At 38.2% G+C, this 13,517-nt stretch overlaps 1 protein-coding gene across 1 annotated transcript; it reads right to left on the minus strand.

The window, feature by feature from the left end:
- Positions 1–259: 259 nt before the first annotated feature.
- On the minus strand, positions 260–4,315 carry LOC139146056 (alkaline phosphatase, tissue-nonspecific isozyme-like). Its single transcript, XM_070717503.1, has 5 exons — positions 4,138–4,315; positions 1,783–1,923; positions 1,337–1,528; positions 867–1,001; positions 260–507 (listed from the first exon to the last, which is right to left on the minus strand). Exons 1-5 carry the CDS (start codon positions 4,313–4,315, stop codon positions 260–262), a joined length of 894 nt encoding a protein of 297 aa, XP_070573604.1.
- Positions 4,316–13,517: the final 9,202 nt, after the last annotated feature.

Below are 13,517 nucleotides of genomic sequence, written 5' to 3' on the forward strand. Positions count from 1 at the left end.
AATATGCATTTCCAAGGTTTCAGGGCGGTCAAACACTGGCCACAACATTTCCAGAAAAATGTATCATACATATAAAAGGGGAAAAAACATAAAAGACATCGGATTCCTCGTTCAAGCAAAAATCAAGTGCCAAGTAACGAGCGCGTGATTTTACGGTTTTTTCTTTACTTCCGTGTTTACGTAGCTCTAAAAGTTTAGGATCGGCAGGTAGAAATAGGGTAGGTCGGGTTATAGGAACAGTACAATTTTTTGTTCGGCCTTACGCGACAGAGTTACTGCTGACAAACATATAGACCTGGTACGCACCTGCAGAAACACGGGAATCACATGCGTCTGCATATTCCCCGAGACAAGCGGCGTACTTGATGACGTGAGCGATGTAATTCTGTTCGTGGATGTTTTGAAATAAGTGAGAGTAAGGCCCATCAGCGTGCAGAGAAACATCCTCGCCACCATGAGTTTCCCACTGCAAAGGAATAAGGGCTTGTTGTAGGTAGTCTGGGGCTTCTGTGCAATAAAGACACATACAAAAATAAATTACAGCGATGAATTAAGAGTGCAGTCCTTTGATGTTTCTATTTTGCGCCGCAACGACCGTCAGACACGATCTGAAAGGATGAGTATCTGCTTTGGGTCGAAGGTCACTCTTTCTTCAAAGCTTGGTTCAGATGTATTCAAAACACTGGTCACGGGAGTGTTCATTAGTATTGAACCTCGCTACAGGTTTCGCATTAGGAAGTCGTTTATGTGCTGTTATTGACATCGTTTATCACATCCTGGAATCACAGGTATTACCCAACCAGACATCTGAGCTGGTTGTTTTGGAAGGGCTGCGACGATAATTCCTTTGATTACTGACACTTTACCTGTATCAACGTCTGTGATATTAGGCCTGGTACCGTTGTTCGTAAAAGACTCCATAACCTCCTTTCCACTGGGTCCGTTAGTGTACATAATGGTGGTGTAAGGCAGGTCGTCCAGTGCTATATCGCCGGTTTTTCCTATCAAGATGAAGGAATTACATTCACATTAGTGGGGTCAAACGCAAAAGTACCAAATATGAGTCTGTCCTAAACCTTTTCGTAACTACATCGAAATCTTGATATAACATCATACCTTGCCAATTCTGACTAATTATCAATCGTTGTAGAGGGGAGGGATCTGACATAATGACTAATACAGATGCGTTTGTTTGGCAGTTTAAATCAATGACTATGATACGTTAAGCATGCATTATCTGCATTAATGTTAACATCAACGAAGATTGCAAAGCGCACCTTTATAATTACAACGTGAAGAATTTTGTGATGGTTTTCGAGATTAGCTGACTCTATACCTAGAATGGGATTTCCTCTCTTCGGGTTACCGTTGATCGTGTTCACGTGACTATGATCAGCTGTTACGATCACCAACGTATCTTCAGTGTCTGTCATTTCCAAAGCTGTCTTTACAGCGTCATCAAAGGCTAACGTGTCCACGAGGGCTTTATATGCGAGGGTGTCATGGTGGGCGTGGTCAATCCTTCCCCCTGTTGTTCAACGGAAGACAAACATGGTTGTTACTTGTTACTGAGATTCATTGCGTTATTGACAGGACCATATGGTTTGCACATGCATGCTCCCGTGGTCACGTGAAGAGAGAGAGAGAGAGAGAGAGAGAGAGAGAGAGAGAGAGAGAGAGAGAGAGAGAGTTGAATAATTGAGCGCCATGACGTTTACTTATGTTATCCCTGGCACCTCTAAAGAGTGCAATGGAAGCGTCAGTTTCCAATGAGCAGCTCACCTTCAACGAAAAGAAAGAATCCTTCATCGTTTTTACTCAGCATCAGTATGGCTTTTTCTACCATCTCTGCAAGGCCTGGTTCTCCAGCTACGTCATTCGTCCTGTCAGTTTCATATTGCATGTGACTATGTTCGAAGAGCCCTGGTGTGAAGTGACGAAAAGTAAAGCATTTTTAATTTTTTCGTTTATGTAAGGCTTCATCCGTGACTTGTAAGGTAGCGTCATTTCAGGCTGCGTTCACAAAAAAGGTCTAGGCTGTAGGAATTCGGGTGGGGGATTCGAAAATTCTCGGGGTATTAGAGGGGGGACTTTAAAGTTTTGCTCTGCCTATGGGGTGGGGGGCTGAAAATATTTTGGTTCCCAACACTTTGATGTCATCCAATGGTTCTAATGTTAGTAATAATTTCACAAAATCTATAACCATTTTGTCGCATTTTCTGACTTTTATCTCGACGAGTGGCCTTGTAACACGGCAGAAGCTGCGACTGTTCATAATTTTTAATGCAATCTATTTAATTTAATTGGTTTTATTTACCCGATTTGAAAAGGCAATTGAATTACACATGAAATCGAGAGGGAGAAACTAACAAAGGAGTGGGTAAATGGGGAGTCGGGAAATAGCTTCCCAAACCCCGCAATAACTTGTAAGGAACTAAAAGTTAGCAATTAAAGAAGGCTCATAATAACAATAATAAATAGTTCTTTAAAGAAAAAAGAAGAAAAGCGCTGAATTAATCACAACATTGTAGAAAATCACTAAATTACTACATGGCGAAAGTGAAATTATATCTATATAAAATAAATCACCTGCTACTGACTGATCAAATTTTCTCTGAAAGTCTGTTTGAAGTTTTGTAAAGAGTTTGAGAACTTAATATGAACAGGAATGTCGTTCCAAACTCTTGCTCCAGAAAAATAAACAGCAAACTGGCTTAATGTGTCATTGCATGGTATGGACGTAGGTTTTGAAGTTGGCAATTTCTAGTATTATAGTCATGACAACTGACACTGGAGTAATCTGATAATGCATGTGGTGAATGCTTGTGAATCAAGCTGTAAACGAAGGGACCAAGGAGGAATGTATATAGTTTCTTGTTCTCTCTCTACAGCATGCTGAAACACAATATTCAGTGTTTCACCAAAGCCTGTATATATAAATACGTATTGGATGAATCCAGACTGAAAACCGTTTGTCAATGATACAAATGCATTGTATACGTATGCCGGCTGTGTGGGCAAGCTGAATTCTGGACAGCTCAACATGCTGTAGGGAGTAGAACAAGAACGCAGTTGTATAAACTGAACAAATATATTGTCAAAATTATAAAAGTTAATACAGCTATTGCTCTGCTACTGCCTATGGGCAGTGTCACTGTCACTGCATACCTGTAGAGATAACGCAGGCTCTGAAATAGCTAAAGGAGAGTTTGGGTCATATGACGCTCATGACAGTGAAACATACTGGTACACAATATCAGGCCAGACAACAACACATGTAAGACCAGGAGACTTAACAGTTACCAGGGATTTTTGAATTCTGGTATATGATGATAATCAACTATTAGAGAAAAAAGTTGGGGTCATCATGCTTGATTTTCTACAAATGTACGATGAAAAGCCAGTTTTCACGAAAATCACTTAAAATCAATATATTACACGATTAAAGTTCATGCAGTGAATGAAATTTTACATCGCATCATACGATAAAACAAAAGTAAAACTTTGAAATGTAAAGACTCTAATTTAAATGAAAAAATGTGAGACTAAATGGAATTATTCACTTTTTTACCAAATTTGCCATTAACATTTATAAGTAGTATCTAAGTCATGTAGTATGTCTTGTACTTTTGTAAAAGAATATTTTTTCGGTAGGTCACTGTGCTCTGTTTTTCACAATTTGGTAAAACGTAGCCAGGAATTCAAAATTTGCATACTCTCTCATGGTTGTCATTTTGTGTGCTCTTCAGCTCGCGCCATTGACCTGCATGGCCAGAGTTGGACTCCAGTCATCATGGACTGATCAATCCATAAAGTCCACTGAGGGGGATTCGAAAATTTTGGGGGTAGTAGAGGCGGGGGAATTTGAAAGTTTTTCACTGCCTATAATGGGACCTGAAAATATTTTTGTTCCTCTTTACTTTTTAGATTTTCTGTTCCAAGGTATGTATGATTGAATGAATATAAAATTTCAATCGCGATTCCTCCAGCCCCCCCCCCCCCCCACCCCACCCACCGTTATTTGTGAACGCAGCCATATGTTTATATCATTCACTCGGTCGATTCAGTTGTGCCATAAACAGGGATTGTATATTATTTCAATGAAAACCAACGGTGACGAAGTACGTTCCCTCTCACCAAAGAGATAGTCAGTGCTTTCAGGGTCTGCGGCGTCAAAATCGTCTTTCTTCCACACGTATTCCGCTCTTAATCCATCAAATGCCGGGAGGTTTCTCCATTCGCTGACGAGGTCTCGTCCATCTGTGCGAAGTCCTGTCAAAGAACTGTGCTCAGGATCCTCAGTGGTGTTTGTCATGAACTCTCTTCTACCGCCACCTAATACCACCGGGAGAGAGAGAGAGAGAGAGAGAGAGAGAGAGAGAGAGAGAGAGAGTTTAGTTGCACCGTGAATTAAAGGTAGCAATTAAACAGGGAGAAATGGATATAAAGATTTTTTTGAACATATCAATTGTTCGAGAACACACGAATGACCTTTCCTGAACACAAACATTAAATGTACACACGTAAGAATGGCTTCATGGACATAAACATAAATCTATTAGAACGCAAACAAGAAATTTTAGAATACAATCATGGTTTTATGAACACAAATATAATTTGTTAGAACAGAAACATCAAAATGTAGAACTTACAATTGTTTTTTTTGAGTTTTGCAACACTTAGCTTACCATATTTGACCACATTTTAATATGTTACGTGACTAATGTATAACACCAACCTTGAAGTCTGTAGCTCTATCAATTAGCTGAGCAGCTATATCAACACAGTCTCCATCCGCGGAACTTTCCCAGCCCCTTTCAGGGCTATTGGCATACACCGCGGCTGGTGATGCGTGTGTGATCCTGGTCGTGGTCACTACGCCAGAAACTTTGCCTGGAAGGTGATTAATTACAGTAACTTTTACATCGAATATTTTGGCAAGATTGGGATTACTTTGGTAAACCTATTAAGCATTCAACTTAACTGGCCTATTTAATATTCTGATTACACAACATTAACGCCACACAGTATAGGTGATAATCATTTTCTGCATGGAAAGCAAAACTCGACGTTTGACGTGTGCTTGAAACTGGCGCTGTGACTATCGCAAAGTACAATCTCTTTGAGGAAACAGCTTGAAGCGTCACAAAAAGACTTTTGCATGACATCCTGAAGTGGCAACGGGGTAATCTAGCAAGCAAGAATTGACGTTCGGCATGTTTCATACATCGGCTTTTCCTGTGGGAAAGTTTAACATGTATCCGTACATATACTTAGTGAAGATGTACAAGCAATCTCGATCTCTCTGGGGATAGCTACCTTGACGGAGAGCCATGTCAAACACGGATTCGATTTCCGCTGTCTTGGCAGAGTCGCAATCGGCTCTATTTGCCGAATCGTCCAAACCAATCACTCCTCTCTTTGTTTTGATCCCACTGAGTACAGCGGTGGCCGTACTGGCGGAGTCGGGAACCTGGTAGTCAGTATTGTAGGGCTACAAATGTAATTAGTAAAAGTCACACTAGATATATAAACCCGTGAAGAAGTGTTCAAACGAGGCGAAAGGTGGTATAATGACATCAGACATTTACATAAAATCAAAGAAAGTTGACAAGCTGAATTTTTTGTACTTTGTATGAACCTTTATAACACTATCAAAATAAAGTCCAGTAGCGAAAATTAGCAGCAAAAATGTGGAAATTTTACCAGAAGGTACTTTTCAAGGTTGAGTTCAGTGAGTGGCATTGTAGTAAGACTGCATGAAATGGAAAGTCAGCCATGAGCAAGCTTTAGAGCCAACGGGTCTAGTCTTTGAATTTCCAATGAACATTGACTTATTTTTCAGATCAATAAGCTAAAAATTGCTTGTCTGTGGCAACAAACCTCTCTATTTGTGAATTTTGTAATTCTACAAAGAGTGTCAAGAAGCAATTGGACCGAATTTGATATCGAGAAATTCAGTTTTCAAAACACATGGCAAACTGGCCAACACCTGAAGTTTTTGGTTCAAACTCTACTGAGTCTGCGTATGAGCATTAAAAAGACAACCTAGGTCGTGAGAAAAACACACGATGCTGGTATAGCGCAATGGTAATTTAAACTTTACATTGGTGAGGGATGATATAAGCACAGTAAAAACATGACAAAGAAGTACATTATTTTTCAGAAGCTTCGAAATATTCGTTTACATAACTACTCAAGACTTTTTTTCTGTACAGTTCACTCACAACTGAAGGTACAGTGGAAATGGGTGTTATTATTTGTACATTAAGCCCCGAGAAAGCAAATATACAAGCATGTAATAAAATGTTAGAATTTTTCATGAATACAAATGGTCGTGAAAATAAATGAGCTGTCCAGCAGTCTTGGAAGTCTTGGGAAAACCTGAGAGAGTGACTGACATTTTAACACCACATCATGAAGTTTGATGAATAAAATGACCGTTTTCAAATAAAGTGTGTAAAATGAAAAATAAATGTTTTCCCTTTTTTGAAACCATGTAAATTATACTGGGCAAGTGGTTTTCCAATTCGGGTAACTGAACTTAACCCACCACTTACCCGAAGGGCGAGGGGATAAAATATTATTTATTTATTTATTTATTTATTTATTTATTTATTTATTTATTTTTTATTTATTTATTTACTCATAAACCAACAGGTTGCTCAAATAACAGGTTCGTTTGAAATAAAAAATAATACAGAGTATATAACTAAAACAAAACAAAAGACGAGCATGACATTTCTCATAAAAATCAGCAGAACCATGTGACAAAGAGACGAAGAAACATCCAGACAAAATAAAACAATTATTCAGTGAAAACCATCTTGCATAATGCATGTCGGAAATTAGTGTAGTTGTTAAAAATATCAAAATTTCGCATGTTACCGATGGAGTTAAAATATGTCTCATATCTTGATAAAAAAGAGTGTTTCAAAATATTCGAAGGTGATGACGCTGATCTAAAAAGAACAGTACGGCGAAATGTAAAAACATGAACGTTAAAATTAATTTGTGAAAGCACATCTGGTACACAATAAAACCAGTGAAGGATTTTAAAAAGAAACACTGTGTCTAAAACTTTTCGCCTGTTCTCCAGTGTAGGAAGGCAAAATTGTAACACAAACTACTACACATATCCTTTGAATAAGCCTGCGATGAACGGATGCAAAGATACATGATAAATTTAATTTTGACTTTTTCTTGTTTCCGTATTAAATATGATTGATGGTGAGACCAGATTGGTGAGCAATATTCAACCTGGCTTCTGACAAATGAGGCATATACAACAATTTTCAGTAATAGAGCGCGGAGCCACTGCAGTGAACTGCAATAAAACTGCTTACACTAATTAGTTTCAGCTGTAGCCGTGCCACTTTGGTGTTGAACAAGGCTACTTGATAAAGACCAAAACGTCTGCTTGTACAAAGGCAAAACTAGCTCTGTCTGAGGCTCGAGTTGTAAATGAGAGTTTACGATTGGCACACTGTGTTCAAGATTAAGATACAATGTAACATTACCATGCACTTGTCCATGCACAAATCTTTTTTATTTCAACTTCCCCAGACAAACTGTCTGCATGGGACATACAATGTTGTCGACTTTGCCAGCTGGCTACAGCTGAAACTAATAATTAGTGTGAGCAGTTTTATTGCAGTTCACTGCAGTGGCTTCGCGCTCTATTACTGAAAAGGGTAGTAATGTTCTTAAAACTTTGATACTGTTAAAATATTTACAAGTACGCTTTATAAAACCAAGCATTTTAAAAGCCTTTTAAACCACGTGATTTATATGCATACTTCACCTAAGTTTACTTGTTAAAAATGTACCACGGTATTTTACAAGTTTCTACGATTCAAGAATGTTTGTTAACCACATTTGTAAGGAAATATATTGACATTTCGTTTCATCGTGAATTAGTGTCTTTCCATTGTTCACGTCATTTTACCATGTTAAACAGAATCAGGTATGTCATACACTTGCTCTTGAAAGGTCAAATCCAACTAATTTGCAAGAAACCGGTCCAGACATGTCTGAGTTATGGCACTTGACATAAAAAATCAGTAGGCCAGATATAAGCAAAATGTGCCCCTGTGTTCAGTACAGAAGAGACTTACTATTGATACTGCTGAATGTCTTGTTGACTGTTAAATCTTTCTATGATAAAGATTTGCAGCAAGTTTCATCAAATTTAGTGTAGTAATTTAGGATACAGATCTCTAATTAAAAATGTCTTTCCCTGTTTAGTGACCCGACTTTACTACAGAAAACAATGGGATTGGTCCATGCAATTGTGGTGAAAACATAAAGCCAATCTTGGCTGAAACCTTATTACAAAGGTCCTTAGTAAGTCAATTAGTAACCAATCGACAGGATGTTGCAAAACGTTTTTGTATCCTATTATAACAGTGACAGATAATCACCTGTAAAACGTTTCATAAAATTTGATGCAGTTCTTCTACACATTCACCCTAACACCAAAAATTCATTATGTATGTAAATTAGCAATTAGTCTAAACAATACAGTAAATGTCATCGCAATCAATTACAGCACAGTGAGATCAACATCTGTACCAAGTTTTATAAAATTTGATGCTGTATTTCTGGACATACCAATTAATTAGGGAAGTGCATTAAATATGTACATTAAAATTAACTAAAATGACACTGATAAACAGTGTTATTCACTGTTAATGCAATGTGAGCTCAACATCTGTACCAAGTTTCATGAAATTTGAAAACGGATATTTTGACATATCAGCCTAATTATAAAAATTCATTAAATATGCAAATCAGCAGTTAATTGACCTGATACTGCTACATCTCTTTGCATGCTATTACAGCACTATGAGAACAATATCTGTACCAAGTTTGATCAAATTTGCTTAAGCATTTCTCGACAGGTCACGCTACTTATGAAAGTTTATAAAATGTGCAAATAATCAATTGACATGATACTGCTTAATGTCTTCACACTAATTATGCAAATTAACACTAATTATGCATGCCTCACCAAAAACAATGGACGTGCATAAAAAGATATAGTGTATTATCCTTGTACCAGGTTTAAAAGGAATTGGCTCAGGCATGTCTGAGATATTTACTTGGATGGACAGACGGAGGAAGGGAACCAAAATCACAAGTGGAAAAAATATTTTATAGTTTCCTCATAGACTAGAATGGATAGTGAATCATTGTAACAATTTCAGTGAAATTCGAAAATTAAATTTCTTGCATACGTATGCACGTGTAACTACCTAAGTCAAATCAAGTAGGCCTACATTGATATCAAGTATCAAGCACCTATAAATACACAGATTTAGATAGTTTTGTATCGGAAAATAGTTTCCTCATAGACCACAATGTATGGTGAATCAATATTTTTGGTAAAATTCCAAAATCAAGTTTCTTGTACAGATATGCACTTGTAACCACTTTATACGTACCAAATACATTTATATTAATTATCAAAAGTCTATGTAAATGTACATCTGCCAGATTTATATATTGGAAAAATTGTTCATAATTTTCTCATAGACTACCATGCATAGTGAATCAACATTTTTTATAGTATCCCAAAATCAAATTTCTTGTACACACACGCACTTTTTACCTGTCACTCCAAGCTAAGTACATTTACATAAATTATCAAACATATATAAATTTACAGATATAGCTTACTTTAGTTGTGGAAAATTGTCAAAAGTTTGCCCAATAGATTCCGACGTAGTATGACTTGATAATTTTTAGATGAAGCTCTATATCGACCACATCTTGCCTTCCTATAGTTGCGATAGTTATATAAAAAATGATGACCCACCCCATGCGTGAAATTTTACGACTCTTCAAAAATGCTTGTGCGAAAAATGGCGGGCCCCCTATAATTTCTGTCCAGTCCCTTAAAACTTTAGAAATTACGGTTTGGCACGATTAATCTAGGGTAGGATAATCGTAATTTTCAGAAACTTTGTGCGACAAACCTTCATTTTGATATGCATAAGACAATTCAAGCAGAAAAGCCTAGGTTTGTTGAGTGGAAACTGTGAATGAATAGTTCATCCCTTGTCTACCACAGAAGAAAAACAATGCCAGTCAACAATCAGAAAGGACTTTTTACAGGCATTGAAAACACAAACCTTTATAAGACAGGCTCGTGGCATTTTCTCGAAAGTCAGTGAGTTCTCTTCACCGGTCCCACCATCCAGTTGACCTTTGTAGATCCTTGCCGATACAATAGTAGGAATTCCCATGCCATCTCCAAGAAACACGATCACATTTTTTGCCGTGTTGGTATTTAGTTTTTCTAGCTCCAGCGACCTCTGGAGATCCTCTTTTGCCCATCGGTTCCAATCTTCTGCGGCTGAAAAGTTAAACATTAGTGTTCATGTTCGCGCATAACATTGTGTGTATACTACAGAAATCGAGCCTGAGCTCTTCAGCACAAAGGTCGTGAATTTGTTTTTCTTAACATGGCCGATATAGGGAACGGAATGTAACGTTGTCAGAAATAATAGAATTACGGCTCTGTATGACTATGAGTAGATCCTGCCGAGACGGACTGCCCTCGCTGTTCACGGGGGGGGGGGGGGGGGGGAGGAATTTTAGAGGGATTTGACAGTTCTCGTGTTTGCAGAGAGGGGAGATTTCAACGGTTTGCACTTGGTGTAGGGATGGGACCTCAAAATATTTTGGTTCTTTTTTTTACATTTGCAGATTCCACAGTTTGGTTGACAATACACTAAAAATGAACGAATAACATTCTTTTGTCACCCAATGGCTCTAATGTTGATCATACTACCACGCGACATTCTGATTGGACGAGAACTCACTCCACCGATGCTAAAATACTGTTTTAGCACTGATAACAGTGCTGAAACTGGCCCCTAAACGAGCATGTTCGAAAATTGGTAAGTCGGTACACTTGAACGTACCTTAATTTGAGCCGAAACAGTTCGCTTTGTTTCAAAGACCGAAGTCCGAATTTCGATAAAGCATGTGGTCTGTAACTTGATGAAAATAAGTTGAGGTCGATGATGAAAGAAATCTCCGAATCACCACATTTGGGTGTGGTGAACACAAATCATTGCATTGTCGGGCAACAGCGCACCTTGCACTTTTGCATTGTCGGGCAACAGCGCACCTAGACTCTCCACAGTCGCTGTGCCTTGTTTTGTGCGCGCCAAAGTTGGGCCTGCATTCGAAGGCGACGCTGTGCAGCTGTGAGCACGCGCTGCCAGACACAGCGACTGTCAGTTCTTGCAAGGGTATGAATATTCATAAGGGTTGTGACTTCACAAGAAACACCTATCTAGCTGGGCGGAGAGAATTTGTACTAGTAGCTAGTAAACCTATATACGCGGTATCGTTTTATTTTTCATTTTTAATTTTATTTGGCTATGGTTCGTGTCGTTGTTGTTTCGATTAACAGATGTGTGGAGTTCTACAAAGTACCCGGATCAGGCAGAAATCCGACCGGTCGCTTGCAAGAACGTCCAGACCCTGGGATTCGCGTCGCGTCTCTGAAGGGCGCGCGCGTGTTCCAACTGACTGACACTGGGAAGAACGCGAATCGCAGGGTCTCTGCCAGACTACAGCGCACCTTGCACTTTGCTTAATTTCAGCGGGAGTGGAGACGCGACACATACTGTACTTTTAGAATACCGATCTTTAAAATGAAGCTAGTATTCGTTCATACACAAATAACTTGACACTTCCTCGGGGTAACAGTACGTCACATGTTCTCAAAGTTTTGACTAAAGCAGACCAAGGTGTTCCAATGATGTAGACCCAGAAGATCAAAAATAACATGACAGTTGACGTCCAATTATCCATTAAAAGTAGCACCTGTGACGTCACTGTACCATGTATGAATGTTGCGACGGTTGACGTGTACGGTACATGTAGGGAGTGATACAATTCTATTTTGAGTAGGGCAAAAGGAAAGCCAGGACTATTGTGCTTGCTCAGATTTATGACAAAATTGTTACTTAATTTGTTGCTTTAACTCTTGACCAGTCTTTTGTGTCTGTAGCATGTAGGTTTTTAATATATGGTGTTCGCGTTTAAACGTTAATTTCCGACGTTTGATCTCTAAGACGTCTGTTTTCTGCATTTTTTGGCTTAAAAATGATGAAAATAGCCAACTAAGACGACACGCAAGTTGATATAATATAGTCTGGCATCCACTACACTGTAAAAATAGCGGACGCTAGACGCGTCTTTACGCGTTCAAAATGTACATGTCGGTGTTCATATTTGAACGGCTAGTGTTCATATTGTTAACACTAGTGTTCATTATATTTACAATGATGTTCTAAACCTGAACACTATGTGTTAACAACGATCTCCTTCAAGTGTTCAAAAATTCAGCATCACAGAAATTTTACAATACTGTGAAACAATTTACAGTCTTTTGTGTTTTTTTTTCTTTACAATGGCTATATTAAATTTACTATTGCTTCACTGTCCGGCAAAAGTACATGGATTTTGGTGTAACGAATTTCACATTAAGTGAAAAATATTTCCGGCCTACAATTGCTGAAAGCAAGTTTTTTTCTAAAAAAGGAAGTATACAAAATAATTTTACACATTTATTACGGGTTGAAAGTTTAAAAATTAGAAAAGAAAATCAGAAAACCACCATGAACGTTTTAATTTTAACATCGGCGTGCAAGAGGCGTTCTACTTCTTAACACTTGGTGTTCAAGTTTGGTGTCTTTTCCTATCCCATGGTGCATCAAAACGGAAGTTGCGACATTTTTCTTGTAAGCGCACCCTGAAGTCCTGATCGTGCGGAAGCAAGACCAGAAGGGTAAGTTTCCTCCTCAAAATAGTAAGATGTATTAGATTTTTGAAGCATCTATATTATCGCCTTTGAAATTAATTGTATTGTACCTTGAAATAGCTTGACTAGAAGAAACCTTTTTTCTTTCAGTGGCTGCTATACCAACAACTAGCTATGACTACGCAGTGGTACTTTTGGCCATGGCCTATCGATCGATTTCAGTCGGGTAAGGGTCATCGCAACACAACTGTAGCAATAACCCTCGACCTGAGCGCGATCGATACGCTTTGAATAGTACCGCTGCGTAATCACAGCTAACACATGTCTTTCAGTAAACACAATCGCATGTAAAACATCAGTTAAACATCGTAGAGTATACAATGTATTGTTTCAGCATATGAGAGTTTGGCTTTTCAATTTTAATCAGTTGATGACAAGAAGCAGCAAATATTTTGTAACAGTATTGAAAAGAGGCACTTTATATATTTTCCTTAACCTAATCAGCCCTCATTTAAAGTTTCATCTCGTCATATTACCTATTGTTGCATTTTTTCAGGATGTAAAAAGTTGGATTTAACTGATAATCGAAGAGTTGTTATAGAAGCTGGTGGTACAGATAACAAAGAAGATGAGTGTACAGGTAGCTGTCTGGAAACAAGGATGAGAACCTCATTTCATCTCTAATGTAGATTTAAACTTCCAAGGGTCAGTAACTGAATTTTTGATAAATTTC

This window comes from Ptychodera flava, chromosome 12 (genome assembly GCF_041260155.1).
Source record: "Ptychodera flava strain L36383 chromosome 12, AS_Pfla_20210202, whole genome shotgun sequence".
Classification (NCBI taxonomy): Eukaryota; Metazoa; Hemichordata; class Enteropneusta; family Ptychoderidae; genus Ptychodera; species Ptychodera flava.

Bases quoted from the DNA above. Each gene is read 5' to 3' on its own strand.
- LOC139146056 (XM_070717503.1), bottom strand. From the start codon at position 4,315: ATGACAAACACCACTGAGGATCCTGAGCACAGTTCTTTGACAGGACTT. The intron at 1,002-1,336 runs GTATAGAGTCAG...TCATCTTGATAG, and splicing joins GAGAGGAAATCCCATTCTAG to GAAAAACCGGCGATATAGCA. The intron at 508-866 runs GTAAAGTGTCAG...TTTATTGCACAG, and splicing joins TATCACAGACGTTGATACAG to AAGCCCCAGACTACCTACAA.